Raw genomic sequence first — 26,277 nt, forward strand, 5'->3', positions numbered from 1 at the left:
ATGTAATGCTAAATCTCTTCCATTGAATAAACAAACTAATCTAAATCTTCAGCAAATTGTCAGAACTATTTTTTGGACATCATTATATTTACATATACTATATATTAACATGTATATCGCAGTCCAACCATTATGTATTCTGAAGTGACTGTTAAAAAAATAATTAACTGCAAATCCGTTGGGGCCAAACTTCAGTTGAAATTTGCTGCGCTCAGCATCTGAGCTTCAGTGACAGCCATAAGTTTCAGCTCTCTTTGTGGTTTGGTGTCCTCGTGTTTAGCACATCATCAATTATAAAAAGTGTGGGGTAATCATGAGGGACATTTTAATACGAGACAGAGCTCAAAGAAAGAAAAATCCTGTTCTAATCTTGACCAAAAGTTGCTGTATTTTCTTATTGTGTGTTATGCAAAAAGATTAAACCAACTCATGGGAGAAACAGAGAATAGTTGACAAGGTGTTTTGGACTTCAAAACAGAGCGAAAGCAGATGGGTGAAAAAAAATCATGCAACAGATGGACACACATATCACATGGCTGACATAAGCATGAACATTCTACATGGTTAAAACTCTCTCAAAATGCACAATTGCTCTTGCATTCCTACATTGCCTTATCTGACAGCATAGAGCTCCAGCTATATTCTCAGGAAACTGGCCAGTCTCTGATAAGATTAATTCCCATGAGCCATTCCAAACAGGCTCTTGGCTGGGGCCTCCAAACCAAGAACATCATCCAAAACTGGGCAGATTAAAATTCACAAGCCTGCAAACATATGCTGACATAACCTGCCAAAGTCAGACTGGCTTTTATTGGACACCATGGTGGCACATATGAGCCCAGACAGAATTTTGAAATAAAAAATGTGCCGATAAATTAGATAATATACGTAGGCTGATCGGAGATATCACAACTACACAGTCTCTAAGTTCTTGTGAACATCTCCCATCCTCCACAAACGCTAACTGAGTATGCGCTGATTTCCAAGCATAAAAAACTAATATCCGAATAAGCTCCTCGTGTTAAATGAACTGCAGAACACAACAGTCCTGAGGCCTACCGATGAAAATACAGTACCACTATATACAGTAAGTAAGTAGACACCGCATGTTCTCTATGACTCATAAAAACACATCTTGGGTTATTACAGATCTGACTTCATTGAAGCATAATTATGTTTTTGACGAACACGGCTGGCTTCTTGCTATAGAATTGTAACCATGGAAACTGTGTGAATGTGTGTGGAGGGCATTAAGTGTCCAGCTTCCCGTGGTGAGTGCTGAGGCATACTGGGTGGCGGGTTTTATTCCACCATTGCTAGTGAGGAACTGCCAACATGCTCTTCTAGCTCGAAGTCCTTCTAGGTACAACAGCATATTTAACGTTAAAACAAATGGGTAGGACATTTTTATGAAAACTGGAAATGTACAAACTGAGTAGACTAATTTGATGCCATATGCAAGGTAGAAGAGGTTAGAGAAACATCACGAGTCATTGCTGCCTCCTAGTGTACGATAATGTAACTATGAATCTTAGCACACAGCCTAGTCAGTACAGTCTAGCCTAGCCTAGCAATTAAACACAAGAGTGTGTTTTTGCTTTCAGTGACCAGTGAGTCAGTATTTTATCACATTTTGGAAAATGTTATGTTTCTTTGTGACTAAATTATCGAATGAGTCTGTCTTGAAAATGAAATGATAACTTTGATTTAAGGTCAGCTAATTGTTGTTTTACTTGCTTTCAATGTTGGTATGCTAACTTCTTTATGCAGCCCAAGTAGAATGAGTTTAACAGTTCTACAAAGTTTGCTCTCTCTCTCTCAGGTGAGGTTGTTGGCCCATTTTGTGGGAAAATGCAGCCTCATCACATTTCCTGGCTCTGCTTGAGAAGATGCGACTAATTATACCGACTTCAGATCAGTCACCATGACAAAACGTCTCAGGTGGGCTGACCCAGTTTTCCTCTCAGCTAGTACAGTCCCATATTTAACACAAGAGGGAAACTCCCATCAACAAACAATCACACAAGCATAGTGCTGCAGGCTTGAGAATCCAGGTCCATACAGCCATACTGTGAAACAACTCACTTTTTTATGTATTTTAAGGTCTACTGAATAAGCACCAAGCTGCAAGTGACAAAAACATTGTCTGAAGTCATATGCTGTCTTACAGATTTGAACTGGAATGACAAGTTTCATACTAACTCACAAGCTGGAAGAATCACATTCAACTTCACATTTCTTTAGAGTGTATCACTGAGCTATTTAAATCAAATAGTTTAATTAACAGCTTAAGGGATGTTCTGGATCACTAGTTAGACCAGTTTAAATGGGTGGAGTTTCTAGTAACATGACCAAAAGCTAAGCCACCTGATAACCTAAAATCATTCTTAAACCTGCTTCTCTTTTGTATTTTGGAAACTTTCTGTATTTTCTGTATCAGGGTTCAGTTTCTTTTCTAGGTCTTAATATGTATCATCTTCTTATTGGAATACATTTAATTTACACAGTTTTCAATCATTTATTCAGTCCATAAACGTGGGTGAATTAATTAGATACAGTGTCTTAAACTGAAAAATAGAATTACATTCAATGTACTGTATAATAAAAAAGAACAAAAATGTTTTGAATAAAGAGGTCAAAAGGTTTATTGTCAAAGCTATTAGCAGTAAAATGCAACTGCATTTTCTGTGTAAACCTACCTTAACCTACAGATGTAGATGACAGACGTCACATTCCTAAAAACTAGTTTAAAATGCTGTCAAACAACTACAAGTGCTTCAACACTATTATTGCACAAATGAAACATTAATACATTGTTTAAGACTGCAACACCATGTTAACATATGATATGCAAGGAAATCTTCAATTGACTGGAACTTGAAAGTAAAAAGAGGCTACACCATAGGAATGAGGAACAGAACTTTCAGGATCTGCAAGTCCTCAGGGTGCACGAACCCAAACTTCATTGTGCCTGTTGATCAAATCCCACGGAGCATCATATCCAGCTGCATCATATCTGTTTTCAACAAACACCTTTCCTGCAGTCCTGAGGTCCTCCCTAAGCTGCTGCACATTCTCTAATGCGTCTTCATCAGATGCCACACCACTAAATGATCTGCAATGACCAGCAAAGAGAGAATGATTAAATGAGAAAGAGTCAAACAGTTTTTGACTGTCATCCTTTATACAATAACTAACCTGACGTAGACAGTACCGCCTGGTATGACTGTTTTTCTGATGGTATTATCGTTAGGCTCAGGGATGTCCGCGTCAGACTGAAAGACGGAAATAGACACCTGTTGCTCCCCCATAAAATCAGCTTCCTTCACAGAGAACACCACAGGCCTGGTCATAGCAATCTCCTTATCTGACAAGTAAAATTGTAATTATAAAATTACATTGTTAAAATATGATTACCAGTCTGGAATGTTTATAAAACGTCAAATGTGAATATTCAGCACCATGAGTTTGGTGTAGCAGTAACACTAGTTAACATGAACTAAAAATAGACAATACTTTTACAGCATTTATAAATATGAGTTAATATTATTTTTGTACATCGACTAAAACACTGTGAACTATTATGAACAAACAGTGACCAATCTGTATAAACTAACACTATAAAAGGTTAATAAATGCTTGAATAGTGTACAGTATTACTTCTATGTTAACTAATGCATTAACTAATGTTAACAAATGAGACCTTATTGTAAAGTGTTACCAGTGTAGCGTACTTACTCTCGCTGTTTTGCCCTTGATTGAAATAATACAATTTCCAAAAGCCATCTTTTAAATCACTGTTGCTGGAACTCGCAACATCAGTGGTAATCCAATGGCTCACTTCATAACTGCGCTCCTCAAATCCCTTTATGTATTATTAACACAATAATATACATATTTAACATAGAATAGACCAAATTTGAAATATCCCTAATGACAAAACAAAAATCGTCTGCCTACCTCATACTGTTGCACCACAGTGTACACGGGACACTCACGTCCGTGACAGAACCAGGGTGCTTCCCAACATCCTGTACTTGGGAAACATACAAGTCCAACCAGGAGACACAGAATGGAAAGTAGAGTCCTCGCCATTGCACTGCAAGATGAAAAATGTTGTCACAGGCTGTTTGTGTATGGTGTTTTCCTCATCATAGACACACCCCTCTACACTTCACGGAACTCTCCCTCCCATCGCCACTAAACTACCATCTAGTATGAGACTAGGAAAACAATTAACCTGGTACAGTAGAGTACAGGTTTTCTTTCTTCCGTGAAACATAAAGGGGAGATGTAAAAAAAGAGTAGAACAAGAAATGGATATTCATAATGTGCAAAATTGCAGTTTATTACCAGGTAAGTTTGAGTGAGGTATAAGGTAACACAAATTGTCCTAATAAAGATGCCTCTGCTTCCAGAACCAATCTGAACAATTTGAGATGACAACCTGTAATCTGACCCACTTCTTAGACAATACCTGTTCAAATTAACAACACATTTTCCAAAACAGTGTTATGTTCTGTAAACTGACATCTGTGTTGTGACGCTTGCTTGACAGACCCACCTCCACAGATCTTCATAAATGCATATCGTCATTCCAAACAGTTTATCCCAAACTGTTTGTGAAAACAATGAGTCTGGTGCCAGTGTGCACTAAATTAAAGATAACTGAGTGTGTTATATTATTTTAATCCATAACAATAATAAAAGCTAGACCTTTTTAAAGATTACCTATAATAAATAAATAGATAAAGAGCCATTCTTTAGGACCATCCCTTTAGTCTGATATGTATTTATTTTAAATGTAGTAATATCTATCTATCTATCTATCTATCTATCTATCTATCTATCTATCTATCTATCTATCTATCTATCTATCTATATCTATCTATCTATCTATCTATCTATCTATCTATCTATCTATCTATCTATCTATCTCAACACACCTGCTACTGTTAGGTTTCTTAAATAAGGCCACCAATAAACAGAATCCAAGTACCAAATACAATGCACAAATTCATCAATAACACAAAATTTTCATAATACACCATAATAATAATAATAATAATAATAATAATAATAACAATTATTATTATTATTATTATTATTATGCTAAATGGGCAATGGCGTAAATGGTTAACATTGATGTAGGTTTGTTTTATGACCACCAGGTGGAGCCCAATATCAAAAAGTTAGCCGTCTCCAAGAGAAGGGGGCGTGTGACGGAACAGAGATAAAGAGAGACGGAGAGAGAGAGAAATCACAACTCAGCCAGTGGGGCCATTTGAGAGGCTGCTGTCACGCACCCTGTGCACAGAAGCGACCAGCCGTGCACCTTCCTCATGCGCGCGGACAGCGGCCACAGGTTCAGCACCGCACTGAACTGGACAGGATGCTGACGGACAGATGGAAACAGACAGGGTCTCTGCCATAGAGACAGAGGGTCCATTCATACAGCAAGTGCATAAGGGGGAGAAGTATAAGTCGGTACTCTAGGGCTGCATCCCTATCTTCAGAGGGGACAGCATGGGCAGAACAGTTGTCGTTAGAATGGTAGTGTCAAAAATTCGAACCTAACAAGAGGGAATTTGCGGGAAATCGCGAATAAAGGATTTTACTGGCTTGCCGACGATTTGATTCATAGCCTAGCACTTCGACAAGTTGCTCGGGAGAATGGAAAAGCCCACCCAGTCGAGCATTTCCAAGAACGCAGAAGGTCCCTCAGAGGACCTTTCCAAACTTACGGATGAGGAGCTTCTGAAATGGAGCAAGGAGGACCTGGTACGCCGGCTCCGCAGAGCTGAAACTGAGAAGATGAGCGTCATAGTGGACCACAGCAATCTCATCCGAGAGGTGAACCGCAGGCTTCAGCAGCACCTCAACGAAATACGTGGTTTGAAGGTAAGGCAGGTGACATTGAATAGCGATTGCATTAACCCTTCTTCACTTAGGTTACTTTAAATGATAGTATAAAATAGTAAAATAATATATATATATATATATATATATATATTTTTTTTTTTTTTAAAGCGTGGTTTTGCAGCTTTAAATAGTTTTTCTAATATATAGGTCCTCGCACATACAGTTCTCCATGATGAGGTATAACGCCATAATGTCATTTTGCCATAAAACAGTACATGGTACCACTTGTCTTATCCAAAATAAATAAATAAAAAATAAAATAAAAATAAAATGTTGTAGCCAGGTGTGTAAAGTGGCAAGTCTTTCTATCTATCTAATGTTATTACTAGTTTTAATACACATATTATTTTTTCATTTTGCCTAAAAAAATTGAAAAACTGTAGAATATTCTACCAGAATACATTAGTGTGTCTACAACCTATGTTCTCCATACTCCATCCTTCTCTGTTGTGCAGCATTGACTACTGCATTTAACTTTACTTTCATCGGTCAAACTGGCTTTTCTTAGACATCACGTGTTGAGTCATAGATTTTATTGTTCCAGGAGGTGAATCAGAAGCTGCAAGAGGACAACCAGGAGCTGCGGGACCTCTGCTGCTTTCTGGATGACGACCGGCAGAAAGGAAAAAAGGTTTCGAGGGAGTGGCAGCGACTGGGCCGCTACAGTGCAGGAATCATGCGTAAGGAGGTGACGCTTTACCTGCAGAAGCTGAAAGAGCTGGAGCAGAGGCAGGAGGAAGTGGTGAGGGAGAACCTTGAACTGAGAGAGATGTGCCTCATGCTGGATGAGGAGAAGGGCTCTGGAGGTACTCGTGGGCCAGTGGGTACCGGGGGACCAGCTGGTTGCAGGAATTCAATCGATAGTCAGAGTAGCCTGTCTCACGCTAGCGGTCCTGGGCCTGGCCTACTAAGAGATGTGGGTGACGGGAGCAGTACCTCCAGCGCGGGCAGCACTGACAGCCCTGACCATCTCACACATAAGCAGCAGCTGTTGGGTGGCCCAGTTGGAGGCAGTCCTGATCACCTACATAAGCCAGGCTCAGGGGAGGAGGCAACGGGTCCTGAGCAAGCAAGCCGCAGACATAGCACCAGCCAGGAGTACGTAGCGCATACTTTTCCCCAAGTGTGCCGGTCTCGCTGTGGGTCCTTCTCCAGTCCGGATCATAAGGGCCTACGGGGTCTGAGTCCAGAGAAACTTGGCAAGAGAGGCAGCCCAGAACAGTTCTCGAAACACTTGCTGGTGTCGTCTCAGCCACCTGGCAGTCCGGACTTTTTCCAGAAGCACAGGGGTAGCATGGGTAGTGTGTGTGGGAGTCCAGAGCCCAAACAGATTCTATCAGGGACACCGGAGCACCTACAGAAGGGCCGTGTCATATCTGGGAGCCCTGAGCTGTTGAGGCATCAGCATGGAAAGTTTGGCAGCATCGGCCGAGAGGTGGCACAGACGAGACCGGGTGTAGAGGAGATGTCCCCTCATCACCGGAGCATCTATAGCGGTATGAATGGTGGGTCCGACTGGAGCCTGCTGTAGCACCCACAATGAGATATACCGAGTCCCATTTGAGTACACAATACGCAAAGGGGATGGTCATCCTTCATCCTGGAGCCAGCAAAGCCCCAATTCCCAGCCAGCCACTAAACCATACCACTCAGCCAGCCATTACCTGCATTTTGTCTAGTTTTTCTTTGCTCAGTTCAGGAGAGGCAATGGCCGGATAGAGCAGGGGCTTTAGTGTTTGGCTTGAGCAGAACATCCCATCTCTGGTAAAGGTCGGTGGTGTCCAGTCTTGGTCCTCTTGGGCCATGATTTTAGCAGTCTTTTGTTGCCTCCCATCAGTCAGCCTCTGTACCTGTGCCTCCGAAGCCATTTTTTTTATGCTCCGGAACCCAGCTGAGGGAACACTGTAATCAATCATTGAAAGACCAAAATGCTCAGAGGCCCAACAAAAGCCAGAAGACAGTGCTACCCAGGAGGACCAGGAGTGGACACCATTGTATTTGCCATATGCAGGCAGGTGAGTGGCGTGGCAAAGTATGAGTCAGCAGCACTTGAGAAGGAGCAGTGTTGAGAGAAGGCCTATCACTTCTGTTTATCTACCACCCCTTTCTTATGTTCCCATGAGTCACTCTGTCTAAACTTCCGAACAAAGTATTTGCTTGTCAGACTTTCTTTTCTTTTCTTTTTCTTTTTCTTCTTTTTTTTCTTCTTTGTTTCAATTAATTATATTATTCTTTGAATTTCAGTTTTAGTTCTACTTGCAATTCAAATTTGAATTTTTCCGGTTTGCTATCTCATTTCAATTTCAGGATTTGAATGCAAGTCATTCTCCATTCGGTTGTAAATGGGGCCCACCCTGGTGCATAAGCTGAATGTTGCAGCCAACAAATGCTCATGAATTACACACATAGATATATACTCTACATATGCACACACACCCAGAATAGGTTACAGTAAGCATCACTGACCTATATTCTCTCAGCGTAAGGCTCATAAACTCCATAAACAGCAGTGATAAAAAAACATTCTTTCACACACACACACACACACACACCCCACAAGGTGCTGGTACTGATCTTAGCTGGGTCTTGTCATGCTTGTTCATTTTGTAGCTTCAGTTTGGTGATCTTGCTGGTGGTTTCTGTGGGATTATTTCTGAGTTCAAACCGATGGCCTTGGTGCTGCTAACTTCATGCTTTACTGTTTGAGCTATCTAATACTAATACAAGTTATTGCATCCTGTCAGAATTAAACTTTGCTAGATTACTGAGAAAGAAAAAAAACGGTGTGAATCCTCTATAACTATACATTTAAATGAATTTGCTTTGAATAGATAATAGCTTTGTGAACCAATTCTAACATATCAAAAAAGCTGCAGTGAACATTTTTGGAGGACAAGCCCCGTGAATGTGTGCAGAACAAAATATCAGACTCGCCTCCTGATGTGTAGCGTTCTCTCCAACTATATTCTGCTAATCTTTCTTGGAGGAGAAAATTGCTGAGTTATGTGGCTTGCCAAGGCCGTGGGATTCTTCCTGAAGCTGTGTGCTGTTTACCTTGCACTGCATTTAATAGGAAAATAACAGCTGCTAATTAACACCCGAGTTCACTGACCTAAATGGATGCTTTCTGGATGATCTGAAGATTTCAAACCAGAAATAGTACTGCTATTCTGATGAAGGATTTATAGATTGTACAAAAACATGGTGATGAGTCATTGAAGTAACCTTCCTGGCAGTTGGATGGTTGATTTAGAAGCTACTTTTATCTTATGTCCTGTGGTTTGTTTTTTTGTTTGAGTGCACAAAGTACTTGTATGCAAGCTTGGTACCAGACAGCGTGTAGTTAGATCCATCCTGCTGCTTATTTATGCCTTTTGACACCACAAGCTTACAAAGCTATTGTATTCTTTCTTTTTCTCTTTCTCTTTCTCTTTCTCTTTCTCTTTCTCTTCTTTCAGTCATTCACTTTTCTTGAGATACACATTTGTTCTTTCATTATTTCCTCAGACTAAATAGTGCAGATCCAATTAAATTTTTCCACTGATGCTCTGGGTTGGTGCATATCTCCTCACTTTTCAGTCTGTTTAATGCTCCAGATCCCTTAAAACTGGCATTCCAGTAGAGACTAACAATCCCCACTGTGTCTAATTAGTCATAAATGCACATAACATAAAAAAAATATATTAAAAATAAAAAATACACTCTTCATGGAACCACATGGTCACATTCTGCGCATGGAATTACAGTTGATCCCTGTTGGCTATGGCCAGTCAGCCTGGATTATCACTTAAGAAGGTTTTGACAGTCGGATTTCTCTTTTTCTCCTCCCTTCCTGGGGTGTGACCTGTAGTCCACAGTAACTCTGATGTTTTTGGCCTTGAGCAAATCAGCTTCTCTACAGTACAGTATATGTTCAGAAAGGTTGTGATGTAGGCAGATTCATATTCAGTGCATTAAAGAATAAATAAAATTCTATAGCTATTTGTGTGAATGTCTAAAAAGCATATTTTTAAGATAAATAACACCCCGTCCCAAATTTACAATGGAAACTCTTTATATGGAAAACTTGCTTTGTCATTCTGTCAAGAGTTGTGATAAAAGCAGAAATGAAGGAATGCCATTTCCCTTGGGTCACTTTCTAATTATTATTATTATTTTTTGATTACTAGACATAATAAACTTATAAAAGAACAGCTGCAAACAGCCTGATAAAGAGTTTAAAGAAAACATGAAAAAAATAAATAAATAATTGGATTACAGAAGTCACTTTAAGTTCAGGGAAATTTGCAAACAAGGTTTAAAGGTTAGTTTACCCAAAAATGAAAAGTTCTGTCATCATTTACTCACTCTTGTCTCATTCCAAACCTCTATGACTTGAATGTAGAGAAAAAAGTTGTTTCCATTGAAGAGATAATATATGCAGGTAATTACATGAATAAATGATAACAGAATGTTCGTTTGTGGGTAAAAAATCCTTTACGTTTGTTTTCTGATCACTGAAGTTCATTCCAAAGCATCCCAACCCGACCCATAGAAGACCTTGCATTTGACCTTGACCGACCTCTCCCTAAATATTGCTCTACAGCCTATAGGTCTTTAAATGGGGTCTCCACCTAAGTGTTGCTATGGACCTGATGTTGAGAAATCATACCATCCATCAATCAGACCGTCAGTCAATGCATTGTGTAAATAATAAATAATGCTGTTGCTCATTTGCATTTGCATTGGTAATGTGACACAGAACAAGCACTGCTGGCTGTTCACGCTTCATGCTTTGTGGGCTTTCGTTGTAGTTCCAGGCTGATGTGGCGGTACAAGGCTTTGGCCCTTTGCAGTAATTTAATTTGCAATCTGCAGAATACATTTCTAATTGCTTGCCTTGACATTTAAGTGGAATTAAATTTCTTATCCTTTCATTTCTCAAGAGATAAAGGCCCTGGCGATCGCGGCTGGCATCAAACAGCTGTTTTTTTTTACTCTCTTGATGGTGAGCCAGGGGTTGTGTAACAGTTCTCAGAAGCCTGGTACCAAATTAAATCTACTCAGCTCTTTGTGACATGGCCAATGACTGATCTTGAATGCTCAGCCATAATTAATGACTGTCTGCTTGTTTTATGGTTTAACGAAAAATTATAATCCTGCTAAGCTGTGTCCTAACAGACAGCAATTTAGTCTCCCTGTGATCGCTGTGTGCGGTTTCTAATTCCATAATCTATTCGTTGTCATGCTGACTTCGGCATTCAGTAATTCCCATGTCCTGCGTGTGATGTAGAAAACGAAGCTGATGAGACAGGTTCTGGGGTAAATAGGTGAACGCACTCGTAGAAGTGGAGAGTTACAGTGTTTATTGATCTCTCATTAGCGCACAAGTGAGCAATTAATTCAGGCTTTCTGCTGCTGCAACATAGAGAAACGTTGAATTTAAGATATGTGGAAAGGAATTTAGTATGATGCAAATGCAGCATTGACTGGTACTGTACATCATTTTCCTTAATAGAAAAGTCATGCAGTTGGTGCTAAACTTTCAATAACTGCTTACCAATGGGTACACAAATATCAGTATACTTGAGTCACTGAATTGCCTGCATTTATCCCAGGATTTGAACTGAACTCTCACTAAATATTACTAAACAGAAATCATCTTGATATACAGTACAGTACAGTAATTACCAATCACAGTATAGGTCAGTCCATGTCAAATTAGGATACATATACAGTAGCTATATTTCCATGTCAAGTCAACAAGTGTTTCCTTCAAATTAAGCAAGATACTGTATAATGCTAGACAAAAATTTAAAAATCTCCCATTTTGACTTACAAAATTGACAAAAAATGTGTATCCTTTGTCTTTTTGCCCAATGGTATCCACATTTAGAAGTTTGTCTTTTTTCCCCCAGTATATTAAGGATTCTATTTTAAAAATATATTTAGCCTAAGTCTCAGTCTCTGAACCATTTGGAATTAAAATTTTCAACTGATGTTAAAAGTGACCAAGTGTATGCATTTTCCAAATTGTATGTGGAAAGCAATCATAATACTTGAAATATCATACCTCTTGACCTAGAAATAATGAATAATACAAGGGAGTTAAAAATTCTATATTATAAATATGAAAATATTACACTCTATCCTCTTTAAATCAGCCTTAGCAACAGCCTGATCTGACATGGACTGTCCTTGTATATATCCCTATGTACACATAAAAACTCAAATAGTAGAGCATGATGCTAACAATGCTAAGGTCATGCGTTTAATTCCAAAGAAATTTGTAAGATGATAAAATGTATACCTTGAATGCAAAGTAGTTCACTTTGGATGAAGGTGTCTGGCAAATGCATAAATGAAACTAAAATGAGCATTGAACTACTCCTTTTCATAAACTGCAGTTCACAGAGCAATACATAAAGCATTTGTTACCTACAGTTTAAAATAACTTACGGTTTCAAATAGTTTCATATTTGCTGCCTGTTGAATCATTCTTTTTTATCAGTACAGTGTTATTCACTTCCACACTGTCCTTCAGACTTTCTTTTTGTTAATTTCCCCCAAGAATAAGCTAACTTGTGCATTAATCTTGAGATCTGAAAGGAAGAATAAGCTGAATTCTCATAATGAAATTGTAAACCATGTGTAACCAATGTAATGAAATCTAAACTGCACTCTTACATACTGTAGCATTTCTACATTTACTGCTTTGCTGTTATCCTAACAGAGGCCTCTGTAACAGACAAAGACTGTATAGGACAGTCAGTTTCTTTGTTTTAAGGATGTTTTGTCAACCCCAATTATTGGCTGCTGAAGCCCATATTTTACAATAACAGTTTAATTAATCTCAGTGAAAATGATGCATCTCAAATTTAGCCCTTGATCTCTCCCGGTTCCTGGAAGATGTTCAAGTGTGCCAACAAAAGCCTTGTGTTTGAAACCCTGAAACCCTGTGCCATCTCTACCAATACTATCCTCTGTGCTGTCCGGTAACATGGAGGGATTATGTAAGATATTAGGAATTCATGCTGAGAGGGCATCAGCCAGTCTGCTCTCTGCCTAGAACCCCTGTTTATCTTACTGCTGGCTCAAGGCAGAAGGTAGAAACCATTGATTGCTACTTTAGAAAGAGGGAACACAAGGCCTTGCAGTGGTCAGGGTCCCTGCAGAGCTGTTATCCAATCTACAGATCTCTTTCAAGGGCTCATAGCCTGAAGGGACACATTTAACCTTACATTGTGTGTGTTCTATAGAAGCAGAAGAAAAATACATGCAGACATTAAGAGGTTTACTTTCATTGGAAAGAAGATCTTAGGAGAATTCAATGTCCAGTTAATGGGAAGGTGTTCATTCATGTCTTTATGAAAGTCTGTTGACCTTTGCTAGTGGCATAACTGTACTAATGGCTGGTGTTTGACCTTCGTCATATATGGTCAGTGCAAGTGTAGATATTTCTGTTTTAAAGGGATACTGTAGTTCTTAAAATGAAAGGGATAGCTTTTAAAATAATATTAAGTGTAGATATGTTTCTTGAGCACCGAATCAGCATATTAGAATGATTTCTGAAGGATCATGTGACAATGAAGACTGGAGTCATGATGCTGAAAAATGAAAAGTTCAAATTCAGCTGCTAAAATTACATTCCAAAATAAATTAAATTCAAAAGTGTTATTTTAGATAGTAAGAATATTTTACAATACTGCTATTTTACTGCATTTTTGATTAAATAAAAGTGAGCATAATTATAGTCAAATATAATCATATAATCATAATATTCCAAAATATTGAAAAATCTTACTGACCACATACGTTTTAACAGTAGTATACATATTCGTTAGTATACATGCATTCCTTGAGAACTGAACCCATGACAATGCTTTTGCTATATATACTTTAAAATGCTCAACCAATATATATATACAGTACAGACACAGACATACAGTACAGACCAAAAGTTTGTAAACATTACTATTTTTAATGTTTTTGAAAGAAGTTTCTTCTGCTCATCAAGCCTTCATTTATTTGATCAAAAATACAGAAAAAAATGTAATATTGTGATATATTATTACAATTTAAAATAATTGTTTTTAAATTTATTATACTTTAAATTATCATTTATTTCTGTGATGCAAAGCTGAATTTTCTAGGATCATTATCACATGATCCTTTAGAAATCATTCTAATATGATGATTCATTATCAAAGTTGGAAACAGTTCTGCTGCTTAATATTTTTTCAGAACATGTGATACTTTTTTAGGATACTTTGATGAATATAAAGTAAAAAAAAAAAAAAAAAAAAGAAGCTATGTTTTTAAAATATAAATATTTTGTAATAACAATATACACTACTGGTCAGTAATTTGGGGTCAGTAATTTTTTTTCTTTCTTTTTTTTTTAAATAAAATCAATACTTTTATTCAGCAAGGATGTGTTAAATTGATACAAAATGATAGTAAAGAAAATATATTATTAGAATATATATTATTAGAAATTGATTTTATTTTGAATAAATGCAGTTCTTTTTAACCTTTTATTCATCAAAAAGATGAATAAAAGCAGAACTGTTTCCAACACTCATAATAAATCAGAATATTAGAATGATTTCTAAATGATCATGTGATAGACTGGATGTTACATGTGACACTGAAGGCTGGAGTAATGATGCTGATAATTCAGCTTTGCATCACAGGAATAAATTATTTTTTTAAAGTATATTCAAATAGAAAACTAATATTTTAAGTTGTAATAATATTTCACAATATTACTGTTTTTTTCTGTATTTTTGATCAAATAAATGCAGGCTTGATGAGCAGAAGAAACTTCTTTCAAACACATTAAAAATAGTAATGTTTCCAAACTTTTGGTCTGTACTGTATATGTATATACATGTATATATATATATATATATATATATATACACACATACACACACACACACACACACACACACACACACATATATATATATATATATATATAGAGGGATAGAGAGGGAGAGAGAGAGAGAGAGAAAGAGGACGATGAGGCCAGGAGATTTAAAATAAACATTAGTAGGATGGTATAAGCAAGCTGCGGTCAACACACAGATGTGTTATATACGATGACCTACTCATGGATAGAACCTTTTCAGTTTTCAGTGTTTGCATGAATTCTTTAGGTCCAAGACAAGGAATGATCAGATAAATGCTGAATATTCACTATGTGTGTAGCTGTATATGTGCTATGTTCCACTCTACTCTAATTAAATCTCATTTAATGTATCTGGCTGTGTCACTGTGTCGGCAGCTCTCTCTTCACACTAATGATCAGGAGGGGTGAATAGTGCAGTCAGGAAAGAGCATTCAGTGCCCAACTTCACAAATCACCACCTTCACACAGCCATACACTCAAAGCTAAACGATAACAGCGAAAGCACAGCAAGACATTGTAAATTCTGGTGATAAATTTTAATATCTCATACATATCTCCAGCAGCACTGGGCCTTTGAAATCTGGGCTTAAGCCACGGTAAGAGTTGTCATTAATGCAGCTCTGCTAGTGACCATCCAGAGCTGTTATTTAAAAGACAGCAGACAGAGCAAAATGTAAGTCCTAAATATGAATATCAGTCACTAGAGAAAGATGCTTTTTGAGTCTAAAAACATGAAGGTTACTGTACATTGGCCAACCAGTTTAAGCTGGTCAGCACCAAACTAACCAGCATAAACCATCCTGGAGTAATAATTATTTTTTAGCAGACATGCTAACACTAGCATTTGTAGCAGCTAGGTTTGTTAGTTAAACCTTGAAATGCTTATTTTGTAGAAACACTGCACACTATATTTTTAAGAAGCTAGCCGCTCTCAGTTCAGGAAATATATGGACTTTATCACGGTGATCTAACATGTGTTTTAGTAGGCTATGAATGTTTATGTTTATTGCTGACTGAAGGGTTTGTGTATTTTGATATGGGCAGGAATAGTGAAAAGTGAGAGATGGACTGAGAGAGAAACAGAGACAGTGGGACAGGGAGTGAGGTGAAACTCTTTTTCATGGTGAAAGCACTGCACTTTTGCTTTTGGCTTTTACAGCCGGGTCACATTTCTAGGCACAGGCAGAAAACGACTGTAGGACACTCATGTATCAGCTTCAGAAAGAAGCATGCTGTGTACACTTTCTATGGTGAAAGAAGACCAACTTAAGTACTTCTTCTTCTTTAACCTTCTGAAGCTCTTATACTAAACCTTTCTTCCTTCGAGTTGACTGAGTTGACGGAGGACATGTACAACTTAACATTAAACAACGGAACCACAGATTAAATCAACAAAATGACACAAACAACCTTGACATACAAGGTTAAGCAAAGTGATAGGCTATGACAGTTGTTTCAAATCTGTATGACTTTCTTCTGTGGAACACAATTAGAAGATATTTAAAAACAAATGTCTTAAGACAATGAAACGTACAATGAAAGTCAGAAAGAATATTTCACAGCAATGACGCCAGTGTGTGGTTTTAGTGTAATAAAATACTGAACCTAAAGTCTTTCCATTTTATTTAAGGTCTCTGTGCTCATCGTGACGCACAAACAGCAGTCTACCTCAGCCTGTGAGTCATATTACACAACCATCCCGCATTATGTGTGCAATATAAGTATACTGTATATTCTTTTTTGCTTCTCCTCCTTGCACACTGCAGTGTGGCAAGGCTACACTTTATTTCCAATCTTTAGAAAACCCACTCAGATGAAATCAATCACTGTGATTCAACTACTTTTTCGAGTGGACTGCTATTTACACAAGTGCACACACATGCAGTTAACAGTAATAGTAGCAATAGAAGCTGGAAGAGACTGGCAGAAACATACAGCTCAGAGGCAGACCCTTGCTTTTCATCTCCCCATCCACACACAGACAATAAAATAACCTTTAGACAAAATGAAATTGGGCAATAGAGCCAGGTAATTGGTAAGGCCATTAAAATTAATGAAATTTTTATGTAGATAAGAGAGGTAATATTCAGGGAGGAACCTCAAACCATGCAGTGCTCTCTGTGGGAGGAGGGCAGTGTGCACGCAGCTAACTGTGGGTATTTATGGACTCCCTTCAGCATAAACAGAGCTACTGCACTCTTTATACATCATCTGAATGTATGGCCTGACATGCATTTTAAAATTCATAATGCGCTGATGGAGTTTGGACTAAATGACACTATATGACCTCTTTTTCAATTTATGCTCATGAATATTTTATCATATCAGTGAATTACAATCTTCAAAACTAGAGGAAAAGATGGATGGATGGAGATATACATACAAAACAGTGCTGTGTGAAAAGTCTGTGAGAAGTATTGAAAGGTAATTTAGACTCAATTTCAAAACGTAGTGAAGCTGCATTATAAGGCGCTGGTATTCGAACCCACAGCCTTTGAATACAAGTCTGACTCTAACTTTAAGTCACAACTGCCTCCATTGGCAAAGAACCTTGAGTCTGTAATCAAACTTGGGTCACTGCAAGCGCAGTTGCACTACATGTGGGCACACTAACCACAAGGCCATCAGCACCGACAAATTATGTCATGACACAGGATTCAAACCCCCAACTTTCTGGTCCAGGTGTCCAGCACTTGTGTGCCACATAGAGGACACAATTAGAAATTGAACTTATATTCCATTCAATTCAATTCTAAAAATTTTTTTGAAAAATTGTTTAGCGTAATGATTTATTTTGCTATGAATTATTATGCATTTTTGAGTATTCTGTTATGTTACTCCTTGTACTTTCCAAATCAATCACTTATTGTTGTGTACTACTATCTTCAGAATATTTTTGGACTGATGTGTAAATTAGTGAACAATCCATATAATATAATTATTATCCATATTTGCTGAACAGATAAGATTAGCACTTCAATTTCAAAATTTTAATACACTTTCAAAATTCTCCCCACGAAAGCCCTAAAAAGCTCTTTTAAAATGGGTTCCACTTGATTTAAAAATAATCATAAAAGCCATTGTGAAAATGTGGCACTTGAATATGTACAGAGAAAGATGCCCTCTTGTGTGTTTTCAGTTTGTGCACATGGTTTTGAGTGATGAAGAGACTCGGTTATCTGAGGCATGTGCTTAAGCTCTGTTGGGGACACACATAGCACTTATGGAAAATCGGAAGCACTGCTGTGTTTTAGGATGAACACTGGTGCTTAAGGGAAATTGCTTCTAGAAGCTGGGTCAGTATAGGACAGCCCACCCTCCAGTGTGTGAGCATGTATATGTCACAATATATGTTCATTCTCTTATTAGGACGTGCATTTCACCATTTAAACTGCAATTTTAAACAGTTTGCCAGGAAATTCTATGCCTTATCTCCTTTGTAATAAGGGTTTTGTACACCTCTGAGAAAAGGCTATCCTCAGGGAAGACTCTCTCCAGTGGTTGTTAGAAGAGTGTGTTCCTGTGTGCTGCAGAGACAGACTGTCTTCACTCTGAATAGTGATCATTGTATAATTTCCTGAGGGAAAGTACATTGCGTAAACTATTTGAGCTCCCCATTTTTTTACCCAAATTGTGATTTAATCTCTTAACTGACCTGATTTCCTTGATGTCTTCCCATTGTTTCATACTCCACGATGGTACAAACACTGTGCGAAGGGCATCACAATATTAAAAAACATGCACGCAGATGCACTTATAAAAATAGTCCTCTTTTGCCTGGAGGAAATTGTTGAGGTCAGCGGGGTCCGGATTTCAGATTTATTTGCAAAGAAGCTCATTAAGAGTTGACCTTGTCCAGTGAGGAATATAGTATGAGACGAGGATCCTGGGAGAGGTGGGAAGTTATGGCTCATTGTCTTTCATTCCTCGAAAGGATAGCAGGGAGCATAGTGCGTTTAAGATAGCGATCAGGTTTTCTCCCAGAACATCGTGTTAAGTAGGCCAACGGTTATTCTTCCTTGTCTCATTACCTTCTCACTTTGAGGTAAATCCCTACCATTATGTTTTGTTTTAAAACGTTTAAAGCATTAATATTTATGCGCTCCACAAACCTGATTCTGAACTCCTGACTGTTTCCATTGGAGCTGACGTAAGCATTACCTAAAGTGTAGTCTATGATTTGTGTTTTTAAACCAAGGACCTCTTTTATAGGCTCAAAATGTTAGAAAATGGTCTACAGAATTATAAATAACAATGAGAATACAATTTAAATAAATGTGAAATATTGTAACACTTAAATCTGTTAACTGGCAGCCATAAAAAGGAATAATATTCTCTGCAAAGATTCACATTAAACTGTAATTATTAGCATATACAATTTCTAACCTGGGAAATTCGGATCACTAAAATGCAGATTTCAGTTCTTTCAACACTGCTGGAGTTTAATACACACCGATATAGCTAGAGCTTTGTGAGATGCACGATAATCTGAATGTGCACTTCAAACAAGTAAAAATACTAGGAATAACTGAATCAGTTTTGTTGCACTTCATCCATGAAATTTGTCCCTGGGGCCCTTGAATTCAAGTAACGGCTCTTAATATATTGATAAATGTATCCTGAATGTCACCTTGGATTATGTTTTGGATTCCAGTTTCTCTGCTCAGTAGCGATACTGCACATAATATGCAGAGAACTGAGTGTGTGTGTTGATAAATTTAGATGTAGTCATATTGTCTGAGCTGTCTCCTTGTAATTGCTGAATAGTGTCTACAATAGTGGCTGTGTGTGTGTTGTGTGTATGAAAGAGAGAGATAGAGAGAGTTCTTTGAACAACAGAATAGCATGGCTGCTCAGAGGACGTCAAAGACGTTCACTTCTCTTTTCGCTTCCGTTTTATCATCTCTCCATTCAACCAGTAACAAACAGGCCAAAGGTCCAGTGGACTGATGCGAAACATATTGTTCCTGTATGCTTATTGACTCACAAGGCTACTTTACCCTTTCTGACACTCTCCGCTCTGCTTCCAGTCACTGATCTGAAAGGTTTAGGCGTTTCTATGGCAGCAGAGAGCATAAGCCTTGAGTCCAGCCAGTATGACCTTGAGTAAATGATAAATCTACATTGGGTAATAAAATTCAACTGTCTGATTTTCATTTTCATACATTTCAAATACATGGTGGTCACTAGTGTTCATGTTTAAAAATGTCTGGATTTGAACCATGCTGAACAAAAACTATACCACTAGACTATCACATCTTACACTGTCAATGTAAGAAATATATACATGTCAGCCTGAAATTGGAGTAAGCATGTCCCATGCTTCTTTCTAAGAGACAGAGAGGTATTGATGTGTGTTTACTAGATTGCTTCTCACAGGAATATTCATTCTGTTCTCATTCTGACCAGACAGCAGCGTGAACGAGCACAGATGATGAGAGAGTTAGAGAGATGGCTGATGGGACTGTTTAATGAGAGGCCCAGATGACCTTGTAAGGGACTGTAGAGAAGCCCTATGCTGACTGACTACAGCTGAGAAGAAGGGAAAAACAGAAGAGGAAGAAAGAGAAAGAAACAGAGTCAGAGAAGTGGGTTGGTTATACAACTTGATAACATACAGTACATCACTGAATCAGCCTCTTGTCTCCTCATCACTTTAATATACATGTACATACAGCAGATGCACACAAGTGCAAACAGGCACATGGAGTCTGAAAGTGAGTATCAGTGTCCTGTCTGCATCTCCTGCTGGAGCACACCTGCTCCTCCCATATTAATGAAGACTCTACCGCAGTGCTGCTCAGACACTTCCAATACATTCCCAGAACAACAATGCACTGCTGATTACTGCGCCTACGAAGAGCCATTGTATTGAATTGCCTTGTTCCTGTGTATTCTCCGTTATCTCCTCTATTATTTTCTGCAACTAATTCAGCACAGACAACTTAAGTGTATTCAAACTTAGTTTTGTAGATAATAGGTGTTATGCACAGTAGTACTCAGAGGGGTCCACCAAATCAAACAGTGGGTGAATGGGTTATAAAACAACTGATAAAAATCTTCAGATTAATCCACCCATAATCCTCACAACTCCAGTCCATCAGTTAAATCACGTGAAGCTAAAAGCTGCATATCTGTAAGAAACAAATCCATCGTTAGGCATTTAAAATTTAAACCGTAGCTTCTGGCCACAATATGGATAGCATCCAAAATAACTCATCTTGGATGATATATTTGTTTACTGAATTCAGACGCAACCTGATTTTGATTTGTGTCACGGAAGTTTTGATTCTCATGGAGCTCAAGACGACGGCTGAAATGTAAGATGCTCTGATGTGGCTTTTAATTTATGCAGAATTAAAGCCCTAAACTTAAATGTAAATAAATAAATAATTAAATGTTTTCACAGTTTTAAAAGCACTGGTATTTCCTTCATTAATGCAAATATATTTTATATGCAAGCAGCATCCCTGAGAACACATTTTAGAATTTTACTGCCTTAATTGAAGGTCACATGCTAAAGAAAGACAGTTCTGTCAATAAAAAGGAACTTATTGATGCCAATTTTGTACTCCAAACACATTGAACTGAAGTATGTGTGCACATGTTTTATGGACTTTTTTCTTTCTTGATGCCCTTAACTGCTTCAAGCCACTGCACTTATTGTAGACATGATGTTTTACATTTAGAAATAAAGTATTTGTGTGTCTCTCTCTTTCACGGCACGGTACGTTTATGTGTTTGTGAGTGTACAATTAATTGCAGTCATTTGAAGCTGCAGAGGGCAGAGGCAGTTTGAACTCAGGGGTGTTTATTAAAGATATTGACAAATGCAACATACAGAAGCGGGTCAGAGGTTTAAGCACCTTCATTCATCACCTCTACTGCTGTTCTGCTCCCTTCCGCACCATTATGATGTTATTACTTTCCACTGATGGACCTCTGCCAACTGTTAGGCTTTAAATAGATCAGGAATTTTCATCAAATGTACTCAGTACTCAGTCTAGGCAAAATTTGGACACATAACAGCATCTTTCTGCAGTAAAATAATTCACTTTCTAAGTTTGTACCCAAATACATACTTATTTTAGTAAATTGAAGTTCTCAATGTTCTAGATCAGGATAATTCGGTATAAATGCCATTTCAGTATTTTTAAACAAAATTTCTGTAATTTTTTATTGAACTGAAAGTTGAGGCAATGGTAGCTCATTGATTTGATTATGCTTATTGATTCTCACTGCAGGCTTGGAAATGATTTAATGTTTATGATTATGGCTACCCACCACAGCAATATATTGTAAAATACATATACAGTACAAAACAAGAAAATTCCCTTTTCTTCTTTAAATAATTATTAATACAAAAACAAAGCTCTGGTTAAAATTTAAATATTCAACAGCGTAGACCAGTATTATTGTTTACTTTATTATTTTCCATCATAATTCTCAGATTACTACAAATCAAACTGCAGTCCTTATGTAGAAACATTAGAACAATGAGAACTACCAGCCGCGGTAACGGTAACTACCAGCCATCATGGGGCAAATGTGACACTTGAAAAAAAATGATTATAATAACCCCTTTATATCAAAGAATACTCACAATTCAAACTAACAAATAACAGATCTACAGAATGCTAGATAGAACAATGGAAGGATAGATGAGATTGAAGTGTGGGCAGTGTCACCCTTAGACGTCTGTCTCCTGGGCTTAAGTGAAGTATTACTGTAATAAGCTTTAAGCTAAGTAAATCAATAGAGAAACAAATTGTTTTTTGCTTGACTCTGACAAAGCTCTTAACCTATTTCTATGTGTGTAAAGTGTATGTGAATACAGAGTTCACAAGGATGCTTTAAGGTATATTAGCTTAACCAAAATATTATAATTTGGTCATCATTTACTCAACCCTTAAGTTGTTCCAAGCCTGTATGAATTTCTTTCCTTTGTCGATCACAACGAAGACATTTTGAAGAATATGGGTAACCAAACAGTTGCTGGTAGCCATTGGGAAGTCCACTGGGACCAGAAACTGTTGTTACCCACATTCTTCAACATATCTTCTTGTTCGATCAGCAGAAGAAATAAATTCATACTGGTATGCAACAACATAAGTGGGACTATCCCTTTAAAGCTTTGTGTGTTTATGTGTGTGTGTGTGTGTGTGAATGAGCACATGAGGGACAGAGAGAGTCCTTCCACTTCAGAGTGGCTGCAGAAGTGACACTTGACTTAGACAGAAGGTACTCTTCATCAGCAGACATTCAGGGTCACACCTCCTGCTGGTGCAATCACACTGTACGTAACACGGGATGGAGCGGGATTTTCTCTTTTTTGGCATGTGCACTTGTAAACAGCAGTGTTAACAAGACAAAAACATGCAGGCTGTTTTTTATCATTTTTTATCATTTGTCCTCCTCATATATTCTTCAAATGCATCCACAATTAATGTGGCTATACTGTATGTGTACATCTATGCATCCAGCTAATGCTTTAATTCAAAGTGACTTGAAGCTAGGAGTGGAACATCTGAAACTTTAGCATCAATAAACTAAATCAATGTCTTGTTTATCAGAAGGCTGTTTATCAAAATAACTGATCAGTGGAAACTAGGGCTGTCAAAGCATTCAATAATTACATGTCAGTATTAATCTCATTGTATTAGCTCATTCACTTCCTTTTTAAGGAAGAGAAACAAAAATAAAGTGTTCATTTATTTGACACCTAACCAGTTTTGTTATTGTTAACTAAACCTATATATATAAAAAATAAAAAGCTGAAATAAAATACAAATATTATATGATAAGCTGAAGTAAAACTGAAATAAAAGTCAAGCTAAAAACATTAAAAACAAATAAAAATGACAAAAGCAAATAACAAAATGACTAAAACTTTAAAATGAAAATGAAAAAATCTGATTCAAAATATTAATAAATACTATATATATATAATAACATTACACTGCACATAACAGTATGCAAACACAACACATAAATATTTCCATGTATCAAAACACAAGAAATACAAAAACTGAGCTCGATGCAAATTTGGAAAAATAAGTTTACTAACATTTTATTTCTAAAAAAGTTTTAAATACAAATTTAAGTTTGATGCAGTTTCAGTCTGATTCATTGATGAATTGTTAAGAACAGTTTTTGTGACCTGGTTCAAACAATTCATCGAAAAGATCTGATTCAAAAGAATGATCTTTATTATTCAGCCAGGTTTATTGTGCAGAACTGAGACAGTGCTGCTAACCTTATTTGCCACATTGAAGAATTGTATTATCCATTTTACAAAAAAATGTCTTGCTGCTGCCATTTTACCAAACAGAACTAACGCAAAGACAAGATATAACTATAAATTATAGGTTGCCTTGGGCCTTTTACATAAAAAGGCTGTATAAAACAGTTAATTAGCAGCAGTGGGTTAATTAGCTGCTCTATAAACAAGTGAATAATTACCATTTTCAGTAAGTCAGCCCACTCTTTTTCTGAGGAACTCAGTGTGTTTTGGAAAGCTTTATATTAGTATAATTAGTATAATGTTATTACAAGAGCTATTATTTTGCCAGTAGTATCATTAATATTAAATTAACCATCTAAAATATGTACTCAATATATTCTTTTCCTCTGCAGCTCTGATATCGGCTGGCTGTTGCACCAACTCCTGTAGAAGTGTCAAGCTTTGGGACAGGTAAGACTCACATCTGTACACATCAGTGCATATCTGTACAATATGTATGTAATTTATGCATACAACAGCTCAAAGGAGGATTAGCATGCCAATATTTCATTCAGTTTGTAAGGTGAGTGTAGTACACTAACATTCAAAAGTTTGGGGCGAGTATTTATTTATTTTTTTGACAAATTAAAAACAAAAGAAAAAAATAATCAACAATTAATTTCATCAAAAGTAAATATGTAACAGTAACTAGGAGAGAAGTAACTATGTAATGATGCCACAGATTTATTTCAGAATATTTAAACCTACAGGATAGTATTAGAATGATTGGCCTTTAAATTTTGCTGAGCCCAAATCAGTTTTCTTTCTCTCTCTCTCTCTCTCTCACACACACACACACACACACACACACACACACACACACACACATACTGTACATACTAAAACACTACATGATACCCATTTCTGAAGACTTAAATCTTAAAGACATTATAAAGTTTCTATATTCTGTCCTAATCAAATGCTTATTTCTCTCCATAGTTTTGATGCCTCTTGACCATTGCCTTGACCGGATCCAGTGGTGGAACCCTGGCTATGAAAGAGGATCCCTGTTGCTTTCATTTAATTTGCACTGACAGAAATGGAAGACAAGGATGTTCTTGCAGCAGTAAGTGTCTCTTGTCCCCGTCCCTCTCCACACTGGTTCCTGCTGGTCTCCCAATACAACTCACATCCCTACAAAACCGAGTCCTGGAGGAAGGATTCCTTAGGATTCAAACAGCTGGAAATAACACATTTGCCAAAAGGATTTCCCAAATGGGAGATTTATTCATCTCTTTTTGCCAACAAAATAGACCTACCTCCTTTGAACGGAAGCAGACAAAACAAAACAAAAAAGTTTGAAATTGGGAATGAAAGGTTTTTTACCCATTTTGTTTACAGTGATCACAAAACACACAATCAATCCACACTATAAAAAAAATCATTTTATTAATGATTATTTTGTACTGTTTTACAGTTAAAAACGATCTAAACATTCTAGAAACAAGATGCATTTATTCACAAAGCAAAACTGCATAAGACATTAAGGATGAGAGTTAAGATGGTTTTCTGAGAATATTCATACTAAAACTTACTTCTTTTATTTGTCACACTCAATTTGTATTTTTTTTTCTTGTTTTAATAAACCTCACTAAATGTTGTCAGATTTATGCTTAAAACAACAAAATATACAATGCTAACATGAAATATTAATATACATAATATATAAAATGATACATAAAAATATGCAAAATAGCATGAGATATTATAAAACTTGCTTTAATAGATAATATAGGAAAATATAGGGGGGAAATTTTGTATATAATCTCTTATAATATCTCTTATGCAGTGTTGCTTATTTAAGGATGTCTAGATATTTTTACTAAAAACAATTAGAAAATTTGTAAAACTTTTTTTTTTTTTGGAGTGTGCCAATATTTTTCACAAACAGGCGGATACCTACTACCAAACTGTTCTTTTGCCTCTAAGAACAAGGGCATTTCTTAAGCTGTTTGAAGGTAAAGAGCGATACTGAATGTCAGTAGCTGACAAGTTTAAATTTTTAGCTCAACATCTTAATGATAATGACATCCTGTCTCAATCAATGCCTGGCTTTCATTAGGACCTGTGTGAAAACATTTGATTTACTACGTTGACTGTGGCCATGTGTAAAGTATGGTAGTTAAACACTTAACTATCTATAGTCGCTGAAGTCAAAAGTTAAAGTGGGAGGTGT

At 37.1% G+C, this 26,277-nt stretch overlaps 2 protein-coding genes across 4 annotated transcripts in view; one reads left to right on the forward strand and one right to left on the reverse strand.

The window, feature by feature from the left end:
- Positions 1 to 2,773: 2,773 nt before the first annotated feature.
- Positions 2,774 to 26,277, reverse strand: part of LOC132111144 (heme-binding protein 2-like) — a 136,537-nt gene continuing 113,033 nt past the window's right edge. The window contains exons 2-5 of the mRNA XM_059518309.1: positions 3,961 to 4,099; positions 3,739 to 3,865; positions 3,199 to 3,367; positions 2,774 to 3,115 (exon numbers count right to left, since the gene is read on the reverse strand). Of these exons, the coding sequence (XP_059374292.1) occupies positions 2,941 to 3,115; positions 3,199 to 3,367; positions 3,739 to 3,865; positions 3,961 to 4,095 (606 nt within the window). The 5' untranslated portion in view covers positions 4,096 to 4,099 and the 3' untranslated portion in view covers positions 2,774 to 2,940. The remainder of the gene's footprint in view (positions 3,116 to 3,198; positions 3,368 to 3,738; positions 3,866 to 3,960; positions 4,100 to 26,277) is intronic.
- Positions 5,268 to 26,064, forward strand: LOC132110669 (coiled-coil domain-containing protein 85A-like). Of its 3 annotated transcripts, none has more exons than XR_009424669.1 (4): positions 5,268 to 5,901; positions 6,467 to 7,937; positions 24,455 to 24,512; positions 25,041 to 26,064. XR_009424669.1 is itself a non-coding variant. In XM_059517472.1 (4 exons), exons 1-4 carry the CDS (start codon positions 5,674 to 5,676, stop codon positions 25,054 to 25,056), a joined length of 1,263 nt encoding a protein of 420 aa, XP_059373455.1. In that variant the 5' UTR covers positions 5,268 to 5,673; the 3' UTR covers positions 25,057 to 26,064. The 3 variants fall into 3 exon arrangements, 2 of the variants coding, with proteins under 2 accessions (XP_059373455.1, XP_059373456.1); XM_059517472.1 differs by having other exon boundaries at positions 6,467 to 7,427; XM_059517473.1 differs by having other exon boundaries at positions 6,467 to 7,418.

This window comes from Carassius carassius, chromosome 30 (assembly GCF_963082965.1).
Source record: "Carassius carassius chromosome 30, fCarCar2.1, whole genome shotgun sequence".
NCBI lineage: Eukaryota > Metazoa > Chordata > Actinopteri > Cypriniformes > Cyprinidae > Carassius > Carassius carassius.

What these genes read in the sequence shown, in the direction of transcription:
- LOC132110669 (XM_059517472.1), top strand. Translation starts at nt 5,674, where the DNA reads ATGGAAAAGCCCACCCAGTCGAGCATTTCCAAGAACGCAGAAGGTCCC. An exon ending in ACGAAATACGTGGTTTGAAG is followed by an intron (nt 5,902 to 6,466) that starts GTAAGGCAGGTG and finishes TTATTGTTCCAG; the next exon opens with GAGGTGAATCAGAAGCTGCA. An exon ending in CATCTATAGCGGTATGAATG is followed by an intron (nt 7,428 to 24,454) that starts GTGGGTCCGACT and finishes TTTCCTCTGCAG; the next exon opens with CTCTGATATCGGCTGGCTGT.